Source organism: Pollicipes pollicipes, unplaced genomic scaffold (genome assembly GCF_011947565.3).
Source record: "Pollicipes pollicipes isolate AB1234 unplaced genomic scaffold, Ppol_2.1 Scaffold_6686;HRSCAF=7923_pilon_pilon_pilon, whole genome shotgun sequence".
NCBI lineage: Eukaryota > Metazoa > Arthropoda > Thecostraca > Pollicipedomorpha > Pollicipedidae > Pollicipes > Pollicipes pollicipes.
Genome location: NW_023596921.1, coordinates 28,062,976 through 28,082,981, shown reverse-complemented (window position 1 = coordinate 28,082,981; position 20,006 = coordinate 28,062,976). Strand labels below are relative to the sequence as shown.

Below are 20,006 nucleotides of genomic sequence, written 5' to 3'. Positions count from 1 at the left end.
AGTCGCTCCGGACCCGTTCCGGACCCGTTCCGCGTCCGTTCCGCGTCGTTCGAGGGTCGGCGCGGGCCGGCCGGCGGCGCGCCGCCGTCGGCCAGTCAGCGCCCGCGGTCTGGCCCGTCAGCTGGTGCCGCCGCTCGTCCGTCGTGCCGCCCCCGCTATGCGCGCGTGCGCCTGGACCGGTGTGGAGACGACCCCGGCGCCCGACCGCGGCTGACGGCTGACTGCAAGCGCGACCCGTGACCCGTGACCGGTGACCCGCGACCTCTGACCTGTGCACAGTGACCCCGGACCGCCGACGGCGGTAGCCGCTGCGCACAGGATGGGACCGGCGGTGACCGGAGCCGTGGCGCTCGTGCTTCGCGCTTGTGGCCGGGACGGCGGCAGAACAGGTCAGTGGGATGGAACACTTTAAGCACTTTGCGTTATAGGCAGTCATATTGATTACTGATTTGCGCAAATGCTATGATTCTCAACAGCGTACTTCTTGTTTGTTTTCACCACCGTGAAACCTCTAGAACGTGACGTTTTAAGCTATAAGTCAAACAGCTGAGAGACCGATGCAATATTGTCAGTCCCAGCCACCCCAGAGCATGGCTGTGGATGTACGTTGTATCCAATATATATATATATATATATATATATATATATATATATATATATAATGCGATGAAATGTACCTCAAATGTCGCATGCATTTTAGGTGTCTGCCTTGTTGAAGCGTCCCATGACAAAACATGAGATGGTGCGTGGCGCATGCACCCGAGTTGGTTTTAGTCTTCTGCAGTCAGTTCTGACAATGTAATGCGTACGTGCTTGAAGTCGCAACGCTCGTTATTTTCGATGGTCTCCTATTATAATAACTCATGTTTGAAGCCTATGTAAGGTTACTTAATTGGATGTCTCGAAACTTCTCACAGTTGTTTGAGTAATCAACCTTCTAATAACTTAACCGCCATATTTTCATCCTATTCTTTGGAACTTAAATAGCACTTCAAGCAAAAGAAGTCAAAGCTAATTGAGGTAATCATGAGTTTCTTGGAATGACCGACCCATTTAGAGAAAAGCAACGGTAACTTACCTGCCATTGGATGCGCACTATGAAATTAACACTTGTTCTGAGAGGGGGTTGTGCGATGGTATGCGCGACATGAGTATGCTTTCCTTTGTTTTTAAAGTATCCATCCAGTACCCTCTGAAGTATTAACTTAGCCTGATTTGGAATCAGAAACATTCCTGTTTTAATGCCAGAAACATACTTTTTGGTTTTCGAACACGGATGTCCATCCGGAATGCCCACAGCATCAATGTTAAGAGTCAAAACAAAACAATTTAAATCCATATACTTCTTAGTGCACAAAGAACACACCTGCACAAGTCTTATGCAGCCGCATTACATGTTGCCGTAAATGCTGACATGTAAATCCAAAAAAGTCCGCTTTTCTGGAAATATTGAATTTCGATCTGGCCGACTGGACTGTATCACTGACTGTACTGCACAAAACTTGTATCCAATCGTGGGACCTTGCTGAAAACAATCCGTTTGATTTTTCGCGGGGTGCTATCATACTCTGGTTGCAAATGGCTATCGGTTCGCGTCGTGAGCCGCAGTGAGTCCGGGTCAGGGTTTAGCGGTAGATTTCAAACTTAAGCGAGGTCCCGAACATCTTCGTATCCAAAAGGATAACAGCAAACTCAATTCCGTCAACCTACACAAACAAAGAACGAGCGGGTGACTTACAAATAAAGCAATGAGAAGAGAAGCACCGTGCGAAGCATGCCGTCATGGGTTTCCCTAAAGCCACATCATTCTTCCACCTGCTTAAAGCTTAAAACATTATGTAATTACGAGCTGTGGCAGCCTGCGTTCTCACGTATTGTGCATTCTCATGTGTCTGTATGTGTGATCTGGGGTCTCTCCTGTTTACGTAACAGGCGGCTCGAGAATGATGACTTGCTACAGACCGCTACGGCTTCTACACGCTTAAACATTTTAAGGGCGTAAATGCTTTTAATGGCAGGAAGTCATTGGTGTCTCCACAGGATAGCAAAACGACCACAAGTTTGGTGCTCATCAAGAATTGACGAATTCATCGTCCAATATGCTTCACTAACTCCCAGACACAGCCACTGCACCACTGCGCATGTCGCTATTCTCGTGCCGGTCGTCATTCATGATGAATTGGGCCACAAATTAGGTGGAAAAAAGCCGTGAGCCACAATTGAGCAAGTTGTAAGGATGTTACGCTAGGATATGGAGTTAGCGTGTTAGAACATCGGGGATCAAGCTGCCTGGCGCGCGTTGTGACAGCTTTGCTCCAAATGTTTATATTGAGGAGGGTGATGTGAAACAAATAAAATAGGCATCGCAAAGACATAGGTATGGGCCGGAAACTAAGTTTCACCAAGTAGCCCTCTACCCTAATGACTTGAAACCCAAAATCTTAAGTAAACCTGAAGTATTTTTATGCATGTTTACGACACGGGATTAACAAATTTCGTAGGTGGTATTTTTCTTGACGAAACAGACATGCGCTACAGGAAGGTAATTTGTTTGTGATCCTATTTCTTACTAAATGAATAGCAGCCAATGCTGAAACCGGAAAGAGCCGCACCTGACCTAAGCCAACCCGGACAACTCTCGGTCCGCTTGATAGCCAATCCCTCATCGTCGCTTGGAGGGGCTCCAGAGTTACACGACCTGCCGCAAACGCCTTGTTTGGCTGATGATGAATGTTGTCATGTAGTCAATCAAGCCTCCCAAACGAACTGGCTCCCGTGTTGCAGAGCATATGCATCTAATTTGCCTTCTTCAGCCCGCAAGCGCAAAGTAAACGGTGTACATCTTGACGGAGCTTCGATCGCGTGCCTCAGCCCTTGACACGCGCTTAAATGCCCCACTTTGACATGATGACTGACTGATGCCCCACACGTGACACCGTTCTCGGCACGAGCGTAGTAAATAGCGTCCGCTACGCTAAAGCCCGCTGTGCGGCCGGGTATGACGAGCATTTCCGAGAGCTGAGCGACAAGTGCCTGGTCAACACTCGCGGCCGCTGCCAGCCGGGTCAAGGTCTCGGAGGGTTGACTTCCCGACCGGACGCCATCCGTCCGCCGGCGCCGTCGCCGCCCTCCCCCTTCCCCTACCCCGGTTGCATCACGAGCAAACGGCGTGGTATCGACACCGCGCCACCCGCCGGTAACGTTTTCGGAGCAAACCGTGCCGCTCCTCGTCCGGCGCCAGACCTTGGGGTGGGTGGAGGAGGGGCGCGGGGAATGAGCAGCACGCTGTCGGACAGAGGCGGACGGGTCCCCGGCCTGCTGTCTCCTGCCGGTGACAGTGACCTTGACGTGAAAGATTTCCTTAGCGGGAGAAAGCCACCGGAGCCGGCACGGCCAGTTCGGAGACCCTGCAGACGGCGGCGGTGTCACCGCCAATTCGGCGCCGCTTGAGCGGGACATAAACTGGCTGTAAAATGTGCTCATTTGTCTGTGCTGCATGCTTACCTCTCAGGAGACTGATAACTACCGAATACGAGTCGGCAGGCAATGCACATATGTCGCCACGCATTCCCGCATTATGTCTGTGCGACGGGCGGGGACCTTGTTTAATGGTCTTATTCGGTCACAGCCAGATTCCATTGACGTCTAATGATATGATCCCGCTTATACGAAGCCAGCGAAAAGTACGCGGAGCTTTTGGCAACTTAAGCGGATTGTGCATGCATGATTGTTCGTAAAGGGAGGACGTGGATCAGTGGGGCATTACGGGTGTCTGCAGTGTTTTCATTAGAGCCCCATAAAACGACTAATGGTATTCATGTACACTATAAGCTCACGCCTTAATTATGCTGAGCGTCCTGAAGCACACTAGCCACGCGTTTTTCTGTCCCGCGCAAGTGTGCTTGTGTTCTATCTGGGATAAGGACCCTTCACGTGCTGCACTAGGCGTGGGTGTGAAGGCAGCCGCATTCCGATGACCTGAGAAGGCCAGGTCACCGCCACAGGGCCGGGTGGACATACGCGCCGGTCCTCTGGACAGTAGTCACTGTTCACCTCAAGCTGCTCAGTCGGAGGGGTCATATCACGGGACTCTCGCACTGCCTCTCGGATTATGAGGGATTTGTCAGATGGGACGTCTCTAAACGTCATGTTCAAGCAACCATGCCACGCGGATGACGGAAATTTTTGGGAGGCTCAGGTACGGTGCGGAGTGATTAAGTGGCGAGTTTAACGAAGAAGCTCACCGTCAAGGTAGTTTACAATGACAGCGCAAGCACGCCTGACGATGATATAAAATACGTTCACTAGCTAACTTTCCTATAAGCGGCATATTTTTCTTGACTTCTGCTACAAAATGAGATGGCTGTTTGAAACATAAAGATGGTCAACTGTGCGTCTGCATTGCTCTATTTTTTTGGCCTTTTTCGATTCAGTATGAACTCATAGGCGCTATCTACGCAAGTAGATGAATGGTAATCGTACAATGAATTTAATTAATCCACTTAGGTTAATTCGGTGCGTAGCATGTGCTAGTGGGCCGGCTGGGCGCATTTTATTGATATCCTGCGGCTGTCCATTCCCGTAAGAACTTCTACAGGTCCAGCCATGTAATACTTGTTGCTAAGGCATTGCAAATGCGTGTTGTCATTTCGTCTTAATTAAAAGGATATTCCTAACTATAGCGTCTAAATTTGTCTTCAGAGATCACCAGATGGGTGTGACCTCATTGAAATATTAAGCCCGCCCTCCCAAAATTCTGCCTCTGAAGCCAAAACAATTGTACTTGAAAAACCGGTTGTTCTGACGGTTTTCCCATGTTTCCGGTTGGACATGTGATCATCGGTGCAAACAATGTATATTCCGTTTATATACGGTTCACTTATGCTCTTTAACCAGTGCAAACTAACTGTGACCACCCAAGTGATGTGTTGGGGTATTCGTGTGACGCCTGGTAAGTAGCCCAGGAGCTGTGATTATTACCATGAATGAAATACAAAATATAAATTGTGTATAGTCCGATGGCATCATAAGCGATCGATGATCCAAATCGCGCATTTCAGTGACATTTTGTCTTAAGGATGGAACTAAGCCCATGTCCCCTAGAGGGAAACTTCTACATGTGGTTCGCCATGTGTGCACTGCGAGTGTGACACCACTTAAAAGTGAACGCCGGTGCGTCCCTAGGAAGCCGATAGCGTACAGGGTTGGCGGCCAGTGGGTGCGGAGAAGGCAGAAATCTTGCGCTGCCTGCCTAAATCGTCCCAGCATCGGACGTGCTCGGTCGCGGGGCACGACCATACTTTGTACACGCCCAAAACCGTGCGTGTGGTTTGCTAGGAAGCATGAGTACCTTTTGACATCTCGAATGATTGCGCAAAACTCTGCTAAATGTGTCAGGCAAACATAACATCACGAGACACATGGTATCAACATTTTACGGCATGCATGGCTTACATGGCTTCTGCCTTCGTTAAGTCTGTTATCCATCTTACACAAACCGCAAATTTGTCGATGTTGAACTGATGGCTGGTAGTACATGAAACCGATCTCATTTCTAGCACTGGTGTCATTTTAAATGAGTTTGATTGATGGCATGAGCTGTCCGTTGGGCAACTTGGAAGGAGAAAGCTAGGTGTATGTGTGCCGATACAGTAGTGGATTGTGAAGACGGACACGGCTGACTTCTGAAGGCCACCAATTCCACTTGGATCTTTATCAATCCGACCCCCGCCTGCTTGTCACTCTGGTTGTCCACAGGCACCCTCGTGTAACGGTCCACGCCCGATCAGTCCATAATATAAGCCCCATCGACGTGCATTGCAAATAGAACGATAGGCTTCCTTCATCGCTGTCAGAACTGCGCGTAAGAATAAACCGTCGAGTCCCAGAGCGCCTTCACCGCACACGGATAGGAGAAGGTGGAATGCTCCGGAGCTTGTTGCGAATAATCCGTCTCCAGACCGGAGTGCGCCGGACATGACGGCCGGCGCCGGCGTGCTGACCTCACCGATGATCTCGTGTGACCGCAGATCCTCCACAACCTTCACCGGCACATGACGGAGAGCGAGCGACGCCACTTTCTGGGCTCCAACCAGGCCGAGTATGAGGTCATCTATATCCACCAGACACGAGCGCACGGCAACAGGAGCATCCACAAGCGAGACGTGGATGCCGCCGGGGACCTCGTGTTCGAGGCGTTTGGAAGGTACGTGCCGCTTAAGACTTTGGCGATTGGAGGGGACCAGGGATGGAAAACTCCTGACTGGTGGTGGAGGAGTACAGGGGAGAGGCTTCGGACATTTGGAAGTTAGGCTCGGTTAGAGCGCGCAGGTGATTAGAATGTGAGCGGAAATAAGAGCCCAACGGCAGTTAAGAGCTGATTGTGGTCATGAGATAACCGTCGTTCACGGATCTATCGGTGGTTTAGTTCATAACAAAATGACATGGTGATGAAAAGACGGGGGCACATGCATGATTTTGGGGCAAAATATTTCAGGACTTCAGGAACTATTTCAGGATCAGGTAGCAGGACGAACAAAACTGGTTGTGCATCAATGGTTAACATACATCATTCAATTGTAGCAGGGATATAGGGAACGGCTTAACGGCAAAGGAATGGGAATAATAGCAAGAGAAGGATAGAGCGAGCGACGTAAACTGTACATCCAAGGGAAGCGCTTGCTGGATACAAGGGGTGTATTCAAAGACGTTGATTTAAGCGATATGGCTGTATCTTCCTGTGTAACTTAGTTTCCTTGCGTTTTGCAGCGTCCTTATGGCAGAAGCATTACAAAAACGCTGTTGAAATGTCTTTGTGCCTAATTTAAAGCGGTTTTACCTGCGTGAGTTATCTCGGGACATTTGGAGCTCACGTTTCCTTTCAACGTTCAGCTGCACGCCTTCACTGGGACTGCCCACGTGCAGAGAGGCCACTGGCGGCAAGACCGGCCGCCCAGCAGTGGACGCCAGCGGCCGGGGCTGGGGAGATTGGATCTCTTAGCAGCGAGCCGACAAATAACTGTTCGTAAAGATGAGGATCAAACAGGACGTGCGCAACGTGTGAAAAGGGCACAGGCAAGCGCGATTTGTCGGGTTTGAAAGCATGTTCTTAGATGCAGCTCCGATAAGGGTGATACTGTCTGATTGATATTTAACCAACTTAGCGGGTAGAAAATGGAATCATATACGCTAATGAATACTCATATGTACAATTTGCGTTTGCAATTAGTGCACCGTAAATTTGCTCCCTGCGGAGCCTAGAGCAGGCGGTGAAGGTGTTTGGCCATCACCCGATCTTTACAACCCTGGATGTCCTCATTCCGAAGAGGGCGGAACTCGGCCTAAATCGATGAAAGTGGATTGCTGAACCTGTATGATCAAGATTGAGCATCCGTGACGAAAAGCGCACTATGATACTTAAATCAGGCATCCTTGTCTTTCCGTGTTAACACGGCACAAAAAATGGTGCATCAACCAAACGTACGATCATTCTGAAGTTAAGTCGCATCAGCCCAGGCGTGCACAGCAATGTTTGAGCAGGGCTCTCCGCCTGAGCCATTAAACGGCCGTAGCTGACCGACGCCTGACACAGGTGCAGCTCCAGGTAAACGGATGAGTGGTGTCGGCCCACTGACCCGGTTCGCTGTTGCCCTGTGCGGAGTGTGCGGCACCCTGCGGACCCGTCCACGCCGCACCGAGCGCAAACGTGGCGCCGCTTGCAGGGCTGCTGACGCCGGCCGCCTGTTTCAACATCGTGGGCGTTGATGATTCGTCAAAGCTTTCGGCAAGTCTGCGAAGGTGAAACGTTCCGACAGCGGGTGAGATTGGGGCGGAGTGGTGGTACGTAGCGATGCTCCGCGCTGATTATCCGCTCACAACATCCGAAGGCCTCATGTTTAAACGAGGGGAACCGCTCTACCGAAAACTGGGAGCTTAACCCCGCACGCTGCAAGCGGTGACGAACGACGCCTCTGCGTAAGTACCGAACAAGCTTCCACGTAATGCGGTACAGCACGTGATGGCACCGACAGATGGTCGCTGGTGGCGACTGTTAGTGTCTGTGAGGTCTCAGCAACGAACGTCGTCTGACTGCGGCTGTTTGTGCCAAACCCCTCGCCCTGGGGTCTTCTTTGCGGGGAGGGAAAGTCCCCGCAAAAAAGCTTGACTCGACCGCATCCGCCAGCATCGGCACTTGTAAAGTGTAAACGCTAGCTAAAAAAGAAACCCTCTACATTTGTAAAGCTTTAGGGGGAGATTTGTGCATTTTGCAGTTTTGAAAGGTCGGTGACCCCGTAGGCCTGGTGGCACAATGCATCCTGGTAAAATGTGGCACTACTCATCGTCACGTGTCATAATATGGCACGTGCAAGCGTGCCTTTGATTTAACATGGGAAAAGTGAAATTCGCAAATTGCCAAATCGCCAAGTGATGAGAAGAAACCAGCCTCCCTTCTTGTAAATGGGGGATTACAGCGAAACGAAATCAGCACAATTGCATTGGCAATGAACGGACAATCACCCCGCCTGGTCAATGGGTGCGGTGGCGCACGTGCGCTCGTGCAAAAACCACGGATCCGGCGGTTTTCGTGCGTTTGTTAGGATTAATGTCAGATTTTGGCAGTCCAGACGGATAACGTCATGAAACCAACTGCATGATGTAGGCGTTTGTACCGTCTGCAAATCACCCCGCAGCCTTACACTCTCTAACCATGGCAGCACCAGCGACACATTAGGAAGTAATCAGTGGGACGTTTTTCGAACCCGTTCTGGATATAGCAGGCTTGCGCTTAAACCAAGTGAAGCGGATATGTGCCAATCACACAGGCGTAAAACCCAAATCACAGTGACCAAGATCCACCAAAAATAATTTGCGTGTTTCTCCATGCTTTGGTGGTAACCAGCTTAAAACGAACTGCTGCAAATTTGCGGATTTCGTCAGTGCAAACGTCCATGTCCGTTCGCCGGCCTGCCGTCGACTAGAGTTAAAGCATGCAGTCGAGTGTTTCTGCCCAAGGTTCTCCACGCAGCGCATGCACTGCCACCTGACTGAAAATTTGGCAGCCGTGGGTACGGTACTGGGCATACTGTACCAGAGCGATTCAACTGAGACAGGAGTATGGAATCGCACTGGAACACATATGCGTTCCTGTGCTCAGGTGACCACGTGCTGTCGAGAGTAATTAGAGATCATTTATCTCGCGCATCGTGTGAAATGCCAATGTACCTCTCCCGGGCTGCATTCGCATATGCCAATGTACCTCTCCCGGGCTGCATTCGCATATGCCAATGCACCTCTCCCGGGCCGCATTCGCATATGCCAATGTACCTCTCCCGGGCTGCATTCGCATATGCCAATGTACCTCTCCCGGGCCGCATTCGCATATGCCAATGTACCTCTCCCGGGCTGCATTCGCATATGCCAATGTACCTCTCCCGGGCTGCATTCGCATATGCCAATGTACCTCTCCCGGGCTGCATTCGCATATGCCATGGCAAGTGCTTGAGTCATCGAACACCACTGAATGTCTGAATCCGAATCTGACTTTAGGGTGCCCAACATCATGAATCCAACAGCATTTGAGGTATTTCTTTAGCTGCAAAGGGTTTTAAAAAGCATTCCTTTTTTGGAAGATTTACAGCGCAATGGGTAGCTGTGTTCAGTGTCACCACTGAATCGTTCAGTTGGAAAGATTTACGCAGCCGATGGCGTCACCGGTGGCGATACGTTAACGTGACGTCACAGAATTACCGACATATTTTAAGATATTCACGGCTGTGTAACCCCCGTAAAAAATATCATAATATCCGTCTGCTCACGTTGAACCCCGTACGGATTTTTGGAAGAAAAGGGAATCATACGGCGCATGACAGTACAAATGTACAGTGTAGCGTGCATGACAGTGATGGCAGGTGCTGTCGCGATACTCTTCTCTCCGTCCCAACTCTTAAGTTTTAGCGTCGCACTCCTGCCCACGTTTTAAGCGCTCGTATGGTCGGAGCTAATCTGCCCATCAACTGTGCTTTCAAACGAAAATTTCCAGGAAACGTGCTGGGTGTTAAGTGGATTGGTGCAATAACTGTCTCTTGGTAAATGCCAGCCGACGACTTGCAGGAGTTTCCTGGCCTGTTTTAGCTACACTGTAGCCATTGAAAAATATGAACCCACACAAATGAACAGCTGAGAAGGTTCAATTTCAGTTGCATGTAGCCTCGCTCGACCAGGAGTTCATACACCATCTTCCAGCTTAAGCTGCAGAAGCAAATCAAACATTGCACGCAAGCTAAATTGTCAGACAAGTTTTTCTGAAAACACTCTGCGCATCGCGCAAGCATGGCCTCTAGTTTATTTCAAAGCATGAGCCACGGCACAGCAGAGCCCGTAATGCAATAACTGAACGTGACCTGCATAGGTGCCGTGGCGATGCGCAGTCTGACGTCACAGCAAGGTTGCCGTCATTGGGCATAGGCCTGGAGGATGAAATGTCTAAGCCAGGCCGAGACCACGCCGGTCCCAGCAGTGGGAAGAGCATAGTTGTAACCGTAGCCCAGCTGTAACTCCCATCCCGATCAAATCGAAAGGTCACTCAATCACCTACGGAGAGAGCATTTCTTTGCCGTCTGATTTGGGCCGGGCTCCTGAAAAATCTTTGAAAGTTGTACTGTGGTTGATATCCAGCTGGTGTGATCGAAATTAATTTTGAATATCATTTTTCGAAAACAGCAGGACAAAGGGTTTGCCATTGACCGTAAAGTAACAGAGCTGAAAAATAGGTCAGCATGGACTCAGCATGTCACGTGCCGAATTCTGTTTAGCGTGTTGGGAAACACTAGTTGAAAACAGGTCCAGCGCTCGGCGACCAAGTGTCGCAGCCAGATGCGATTAGTGCATGCCAACTTAGGAGAAGACGGACAACCGTACGAGGACAGGTGTTAGCCGATGCGTGCAGGCTAGCATGCGCTGTGATACACAAACCGTGGATCCGCCCGTCTTGAGACGTTTTTCAGGATGGATGTCAGAGCTTAGTTGCTAGGGTAGGCGAAAACGTAAAAGCGCATGCACGATGAAGCTGAATGTGCAGCTGACTACCTGATCTTAAAACATCCGACCCATATAGGCGCCAGCAATCGACCGGGCGCGGTCAAGGTCGCCTGTCCATAACCGGGCTCAAATGCAAGACGCCGTGGCCCAAACCGTGTCATGGAATGGCCTTAAGACTACACGGCGACGTAGTCTTTTTTTAATTTTTACCGATGTTTTCCCCAAAACTTGTCGAACCGTGCTTTCAATATAGAGGGTGATACTGGCAAAATCACAATACCAAGTAATTCTTGGACTATATTGCGTAAATGCTTGACATTTATTGCGGTGACCGTGAGCACTCACTTAAATTATTTTCATATTTGTACGAGAGAGAGAGAGAGAGAGAGAGGGAGAGGAGGAGAAGATGAAGGAGTAGAGAGATGAGAGATGAAGAGAGGAGAGATGAGGGATAGAGGAGAGAGAGGCGAGAGAAGAGAGAGAGGACTGAGAGAGTCGATCGAGAGGAGAGATGAAGAGAGGAGATGAGAGAGCGAGGAGAGAGAGAGAGGTGGAGAGCGAGAGAGAAGGAGAGAGAGAGAGAGAGAGAGAGATACCATCCTTTTTGTTAGGCATTTCAGTATATATTTTCTCATACTGTAGTATGCGATTTTATAATTTCTTAAGAACCAGGGAAACTTTTCTTGCTTATATCAACAGATTCCAATGCATTTATAAATTTTAGTCATATGTGATCCTAAAAGGCATTACGTTTCTTTGCTTATATTTTGATATTAGTAACATGGTGATAATGACCACGTTTTCAATCTACTTGCTTGTCTCAAGCCGCAAAAAAGCGCATTGAAGTGTGAAGTTTCTTATGTGATAAGTAGTGAACCCAGATGCATGCGTCATCTCACTATCGTTAGAGAGATGTTCATCTTTTTTAATAGAGCATAGAGCATGGAATTCAAACGTAGAACATTTAATTCAAATGCAATTTAAAACAGATATTTAAGTAAGCACAAAAACTGTACCTGATGCCACGATGAAGACTCTCCGTGGAATAGGCCGAGTCCTGATCAGGAAGTTACATCATTTTCTGTATGACTGTTTGTCAGATCTAGAAAAGTGGCAGACTCGCCTACCCCACCTTAACTGCGTGCTCTCTTGATGTCTGGTAGTTACTGCCAGCATATTAGCCATGTAAATGCCCTTAACAGGTGATAACAAATATTTAACCACTAGCTCGACATATTGGCGGTTTGCACAATGCTTGCTGCCTCTTTTGCAGACATCGAGCTACTTTGAACAAATCAGCATGCATGTTTCGTTTAACCGTAATGATAAGTGTCGATTAATGCAGAGAATTTGAAACGAAAGTATCTGAACATAAATGTGATATATTTCAATGTAATCCGATGCCACAATGCAGCGTCGTTATGTGCTTATTCCTACCAAAGCCCGCTTCATTTATTAATCTGGATAGATTTACCTACTGACTTTTCAAATGTCCAGCTTCGATGGCCGCTGCTATTGATATTGAAGGAAATCTTGCATTGTTGTAGAGCACTTACGTGAAATCAACCTGCCTATTCTGTCTCCGCTCGCCCGTCTTTGCCACTCCGATGATGACCGGCATTGTGCGTGGTATTCGCACAACATCGCCATTCAAGCGGGACGCGAGGTTTTTGCGTTGTCTTGAATCGGCTGCTCAAGGACCAAAACATTTTGGAGCTTCCGAAAAATACAGCAGGCAGTGAAGCAATGCCAATTCCAGGACGTTTTAAAATCATTTCAACTCATTTCAACTCATTTATGAGCATTGCCAAAAGAAGTGAAAGCGCATTATGAAACATCGACAGCGAAAAGATTTGCAGCACGAGCGCGTGGCCCAGTCGGGTCGACATGCGCTTTTCAGGCTAATAATTCTACCACCACCAATCGCAACATCGTGCAGTTCCATCGATGAACAGAAGCATTTTCTTGATCATCTTTACTAAAACGAATACATTTACACGTAATCTGTTTGTCCTGATATGATATACTAATTAAATTTGAACAAGGTATACATAGCCCCCCAACCCTGACTAGCAAAAGAACATAATATTTGTAACCTGGTACTTGTAAAAAGGCCGCGCAATGCGCGTCGAAACCTGACCACAGTCTAAGAGACCGTTTGACGCAGCGACACAGAACTGCTGTGTCGTCGCGGGGAAGACAGCGGGCGGCCGTGATTCCAGAAAGACTGGTCGATTTGTCTGAACCACACAAAAACGATTTGTCTGCGCGTATGCCGCAGGTTCCCGGCGTCCAAGGGCATCTTTAAGGATTGACATCACATATCGGCAACGAAAGCAAATATAGACGCGAGAGCAGCTATATGGAGGAGGCGAATGTAGCGTCTACAAATCACTAGGAGATTGTAATGCCATCAGGCTCAATACCAGCTATGGAATCGGGAAGTGGAAATGCCACATTTTAAAAACCGGTTGCGAATACTGTACGTGCTGGTGTAAACCGAGACAAACTGGCCAATTAATCTACACCGATGTTTAGTTCAATGCACTGTGACTAACGTCCAGCCAATATGTTTACATGCTTCGCATACTTTGGTCAGTCATCCACAACCTAAATTATTGCAAATCCACCTACTTCGGTCACTGAATGTGGCAGGCCTGGCCAGACGTGCAAATCAGCGCGAGTATCTCGCCAGGGTTGCGAGTGCCCGCTGTTAGGTTCCTTCAAAGCACGGCGAGTGCCCGCTGTTAGGCTCCCTCAAAGCACGGAACGAAATTGACAATTATGATTTATTTTATCGCCTCGCTGAACACAAGACATCGGGCGTCATAACACGTCGTCACACGCCACACGATGCATCTAAGTAATTGCAAGATTTCTACCAATGTTTTTCCGGTGAAAGTGGCTATTGTCAATATATCAAATATATCAGCCACACATTACAGATCACTTTCACTGAATCCTTTTTGCCCGAGCATGGATAATCCACAGCACAGCATCGCTGAGCTCCCACGTAGTCACGCCATGTGCCGCTCACCTTGCTAACGCTAAGTCGAGCCTTCTGTACATCATGTTCCGATCTTGCCCAGCTGCATGCGGTCTGCCTTTCGCTGTGTCCAGGTAACGGCGAGGTGCCCATTAGCGGTAAAGGTTCCGCGCCGGGCAGCGACATCTAACAAGACGGACACCCGGACCTCATCAAAGCCGTGAGATGACTCGTCTCGGAACGGTCAAGCCTGAAAAACCAAACGCTGACATTAACAAGGGTAGGCTTGTCTTGAAACCAACCAGGCAGGCACACGGACGTCATCTCGGGGTCGAAAGCTTAGACTACTGAGTCAGAATCGAACCGGACGGACAACCGGCCATCGTCAGGGGCAGCTGAGGCGCACGCCCGGGGACACCGGAGCTGGCGGCTGGCTGTAGACAGCGGCCCGTCCGCTGTGGTCGTCCGGGACGTGCCCGATGCCTATCACTACGCACCAGCGCACGGAGGCGCGGCTCGTGCGACTTAACGGTGAAGGGCAGTTCTCGTCGGCCGCTCCGATGTGGTGGGCGGCTGAGATCAGCGGAATCCATTAAGCTAGGAGTCTGGTCACATCTGCCCATGGACTTAAAATAGAGGTGACGGCTTACGCCGAACGGCGCTGATCAGGCTCGCGTGGCGCGTGGGAACCCACACCATGGGACCTGAGTTCAAATCCAGCGCGTTGCGCAACGTTTCACTGGCCCTCGTTGCATCCAGCGTGGATGGTGATTGTGACACAAACAGCCATAGTGGCTGCATAGTCGATGAATCATTTAACGATGGCGATAATGAGCACGTTTCATTGAAAGGTCACTGATTAGAAAGTCAACACGGGTGTTTGTAGGGATAACTTGCACTTCTGAACGCCGGCGGGAGGGGAAGGAGCGCGGAGAAGGACGTTGGTGAAGGGGTGGGGCGACGGATCATGCCCAAAGACAATGAAGAAATACTAACGAGTCTCTTTATATGCCGGATCTTTGGATATCACGTGCACTATCCGGACTTAAACGTTCACGAAAACTCAGTACCCGATCCGCCTTTGATCATGAAAGCATTTGACGGCCACATCTGAACGATAGCCACGCAATGGGTTTCTTAAAACGTGATCATTCGACGACTAATTGCATTGTACAAACCAAGTTCTGTATGGTATTCGGTCGTCGAATATCCGTCTATTGACGACGAATTTCCTTCTCCTATAAAGGCACGTTTGCAATATTGCTTAGACAAGGAACTGAGCACCTCGTAAAATGCTCACATATTCTCAACTCTGTTATGAGGCCTGACAAACACCATTTAGCTTCCATCGTTGTAATTGATAATATCGAAGGCATTGAACACCTCGGTTAATTGTTATTTTTTCTCACTGCTGTCGTGCCTATTAAGCATCATTTATTTGTCATCGATGCATGCTCTCAAGTAACCTTCTCAATAATTCTCTCATGCTGACGAAGAATAATAAACGTATCGATAAGAAATTTTAGCGCTAGCACGGTGCATGTCCACAGCATGAATGAATGCACAAGTCTTTATATTGGCCTTCCATAGGGATACGCAATGGCAATCTACTGGATGTGGAATCCTTACTAAATTGTCGAAGATGGCAAATGGTGTCTGCCATGTAGGCAGAGCACCCAAATGTTGTCTGCCATGTAGGCCGAACATCCAAATGGTGTCTGCCATGTAGGCAGAGCACCCAAAATTACTGAGTACGCCGTATGAAAGCCGACTGGCCGGGTTTCCATAACTGGAGCCGATTCCGCGAAGACTAAGTTCGATTCCATCAGCCAAAACCATTGTCCGGTGAAATCCAGCGACTTACTCCCGTCATCCAGTTTTGAGGGGAAGTGTACCACACTTGTCTCGATTCGGTCGCGTGAGACACAGTAAGTTCGCGTAACTTGCAGGCACCATGCTTTCACCATTCGGCGTGCTTGCAAATCTGACGGGAAAACTTTTTAGGATGACTGACTTCCGGAGTCTGGTATAACACTGCGTGGTCATAATCTTATGTAACATATTGATGTTCTGGAGAACATGTGGTTCTCTGCTCCAGTCTTGTTAGAAAGTGTTTTGTTTCCTATTTATTTTGCGTCTTTCACCGCAATAGTATGTATCGTACAAAAATTGTTGTGCTGCGTTTATTCACAACATTTCAAATGAAAGATCTAAATAGATATGTCCATCAGTGGAACAGACCCAATGCAGCAAGAACAGCACAGTTGCTCTGCAAATAAATGTCTTGTTCTTTCTTATTGCAAAATTATATGCAGCAAGTTTAAAAAATGCACAGAATGTTTCGACACAAACAGAACAAATTTCTCACAAATTTGACAACAGTTTTGAAGGAGGAACAGGTCTTTTCTCGGAGACATAATTGAGTCGTACTGAAACACAACAAAGAAGAAGTTAGTTGCTGAGGTATGTACGCCGTGAAGGTGCAGCGGCAACAAACATGCATCATCGTGAAGTAGCGACAATGCCTGCGGTTCCACCCTCACAGGGCCTCGAGTGATGGTCTGGGCGAGTCATGGTCTCACTCTCGAATCCCCATCCGTTAAGGTCACCGAATGCCCCCAGGCGCACTGGGCACTCATCAAGCTTGCCCAGAAGCCGCCGTCAGCCGTGTAAAAACCTGGTGATAGATCGACAACGCTCCCTGACGAAGCCACGCCGCCTGCTGCATTGGCATGCACCGTCGTGAGCCTTCCGTATCGTTTCGTCTGGGAAGCAGGGTCGCACTCACTCTGCCGGACATAAGCCGGCCCTGGCGGGTGGCTGGGAGGGAGTGCTGGCCTTCGGCGCCGCAAACCTATCCCCTCATGAACCCGGTGATGACCTCACTGTAGCTTCGGATGCTTTCGCCGCGGCGGTGCGGTGTCGTGGCGGTATTCAGGGGCCCTTGCGGTAATCGGCGTTCCCAGAGTCTGTCGGAATGCGGCGGAGATGGGCTACCTGCACAGTGCAGGGCCTCAACGCCATGACTGCGAGAAGCACGCAATTTGCAAGACAAAAATGCGCTCAATCAATGCTCACAAATTGGAATCGCTTCATTGGCTAGTTTTTAGGTTATCATTTCTACCCCGGTCCAAACTACGCACAAGCAGTTAACCTTGCGTCAGTCCCTGACACCGGTCTTGATGGAAGCCTGATTGGAAATGCATTTGCCTGCAGAAACATTACCTTGACATCGACCAAAACATCGCTTTTTATGCTCATGGCACCGAGCGGTCTTTCCAATAACCATACGGTACTAGGGGAATGCAACTTGATTTGGCAGTGCTGATACCGCTGGTTGTCTATCAGATTTGGCAACAATAAACATGGTTTATCAGCAATCAATGAACAATGAACAGTGAAAGCTGGTGGTACTGACTGCTCCAGACTGCAGCCGCACCAGGTCACCATCCTCATTCCGTTATTTACGTAGTTAGCACCATGGCCTCTGCCCTTACCTCACAGAACACGATGAAACCAACTGCCGAAGAAGTCGAAGCCCCCTCACGCCCAACCGATCATCAGTGCCCGTCCCCCTCTGACACACCGGCACGTCTGTCCAACAGGCCGTACAACCTACGCCTGGAGCGCAACCGTCACCTGCTGAGCGAAGTGAGCCGTATCGTGCGCCGTCTGCCGGGCAACGTCAGCCGAGAGCACGAGCGCGCCGGCGGCGACTGCCACTTCCTACACGCGGGCCGCAACCTCACCGCCGCCGTCAGCAAGTGTCGAGACGGCCAGCTGGTGAGGCCGACCGCGGCGACCGCGACGAGGGCACGGCGGAGATCTGGGGAGGACAGCGCGAGAGTTTGTGGCGGGATGAGCGGCAAAGGCTGCGAGCTGGAGGTGGGAGGGAGATGTTTGGAGCAAGAAAGAAGCCGTGGGCAATGGGGGGATCGAGGAGCAGAGAAGCCGATCAGGCTGGAAGTAAGGGAGGGGCAGGAACCGAAGGGAGAGTGGTAGGGTTAGGGCCGAGGGAGGGAGACAGGAAGGGAGAATGTATGGGAGGGGGAGGGAGGAATTAGGAAGGAATGGAGGGGGGGCAGGAAGGGAAGTTATCGAGGGGCAGCGTAGAAATGCCTAGAGGTGGGACATGTCGATGGGAATCTCGCACAAAACGCTGATCATGAACCCAGCTGGGGGCGGTAGGGAGAAGGGGGAGGTAAAAACATTTAGGTGCCGATCGTGGGCGTTTTTCCCGAGCCCATGTTTCCGTCAGTCTTGAATCCGTCATGTAGGTGATTCCAGCGCGCAGACTTACGCGAGCGCGCTTGCAGCAATGGTTGCGTAAGACCACATCCAAGCTCGTTCCACGGTCAGTCGGCATAGTTAACATGCTGCGGCGATCTATCCTTGGGCGCACACTGAGCTCATGGATGTGGTAATACGGACTGCTTTTTGCAACCCGCGTTTACTTTTATCACTATAGAGCGGTAATCTTTCGTGCCAAACCCTTCGTGTAATGCAGCTGAATCACTGATTACTGTCGACCCCTTGTAATTATTTTTTTCGTTGTTCAAGGCTAAGTGACTATAAGATACGGTGACGCGAATGAAGGTACAGCGTTATTGCGCCTGTGATTAATGCTGATGTGAGGGCACATACTTAGTCACTTATGGGCTTTGGATGCTTCTGATTTCTGCAATGCCTAGGTAGTTAAAATACAATATTCAGGCTTAGATGTCCGCCTAGAAAAACCCACCCGCCTTTAAGAGCTGCTGAGCGCTAAGTGAGGATGCAATTTGCACTCACTTCGTCACAAAGGTAAATGCTGCGAGGACAACCTGTGACGTAGCTGACAAGACGTTCGGCAGGACACGAGATTTAAGACAGTTAGAATGCATTGCAGCGAGGCATGCGTCGGCCTATTGCTTGTTTTTAATCGTCCTGTGGTTACGATTTTCAACTCAAGCCGTTCCTTAAAGGAATCGGGTCCAACAAAATGTGTGCTCGCTTTTTACTAGGACGAGCAGACGTTTCTGCTGACGAAAACTGTTTGCACACACCTGGAACATTGCAGCCTTCGTGTTTTGTCTTCTGTCGAAGGGCTCGCTCCGGTGGGCCATCACGTCAGCCGTCAGCCGTCATGTCTCGACTCGCTGGCAAATAAACATACTTTGCATACAATCATGCTCAACTGTACCAGACCTAGCTAATGTGACCTTCGGCAAATAAAGGACGGATACTTAGGCATGACTATCCCGGCTTGACGGAGGGATTGAAGTCAAACAAGCCGCTTGTTTTGAAACATGGATGTTTATAGCAGGAAATTAACTGTAAAAGTGATTGGAGGAAATGGATGACATGTGCACAGCTTAAAGAACATTATCGGATTATGCAAATCGGTCTATGCTTCGTTTTGCAGGTGCCATTCATTTTTAGAACACAAGCCATTGTGCCACACTTTTGCATTGCAAAATAACACAAACGAGTAGCTTTTTTGCATTGGATTGTTTATATTCACGTTAGAAAAAAAGCATTGACAGTGTACGAGGTATCGTTGAAAGCTCGCTGAATATCGCTAATGTACGCATAAATATCATGATAATGCACGTGGCATGACTGCTCCTGATGGTGATTCCGTCCTAAGTACCCAGCACTGGTAGGTTTCAGGATGGCAACAGTCACTATCGTTTGTCATACCTGCTCTTGAAGTCATCTGCAAGGGCGTGCCTCCGTAACCATAGCTACGACACTCACTTGCGATTGGCCCCGAATATCTTATGCTAGCGTGAATGGATGAACATCTAATTGCAATTGCATGGTGTGTTGTATCACCACGCTTAAAAACGAAAATGAAATGGTTTAGCTTGTAACAGAAATACAAAAGGCTGAATGCGTACAAGTAAATCAATTACGGTATGACAAAACAGCTGCGATGGCGACAATCCCCATCTATTTCAGCATAAAGCACAGCCTCAATGTCTGAATCCATACCAGCGTG

The 20,006-nt window shown here is 49.2% G+C and overlaps 1 protein-coding gene across 1 annotated transcript in view; it reads left to right on the top strand.

Moving 5' to 3' along the window:
- Nucleotides 1-244: 244 nt before the first annotated feature.
- The window catches only part of LOC119108149 (A disintegrin and metalloproteinase with thrombospondin motifs adt-2), a gene marked incomplete at its 3' end in the record, with an annotated part of 40,502 nt that continues 20,740 nt past the window's right edge, over nucleotides 245-20,006 (top strand). Inside the window, exons 1-3 of the mRNA XM_037231728.1 lie at nucleotides 245-389; nucleotides 6,030-6,205; nucleotides 17,629-17,779. Of these exons, the coding sequence (XP_037087623.1) occupies nucleotides 6,054-6,205; nucleotides 17,629-17,779 (303 nt within the window). The remainder of the gene's footprint in view (nucleotides 390-6,029; nucleotides 6,206-17,628; nucleotides 17,780-20,006) is intronic.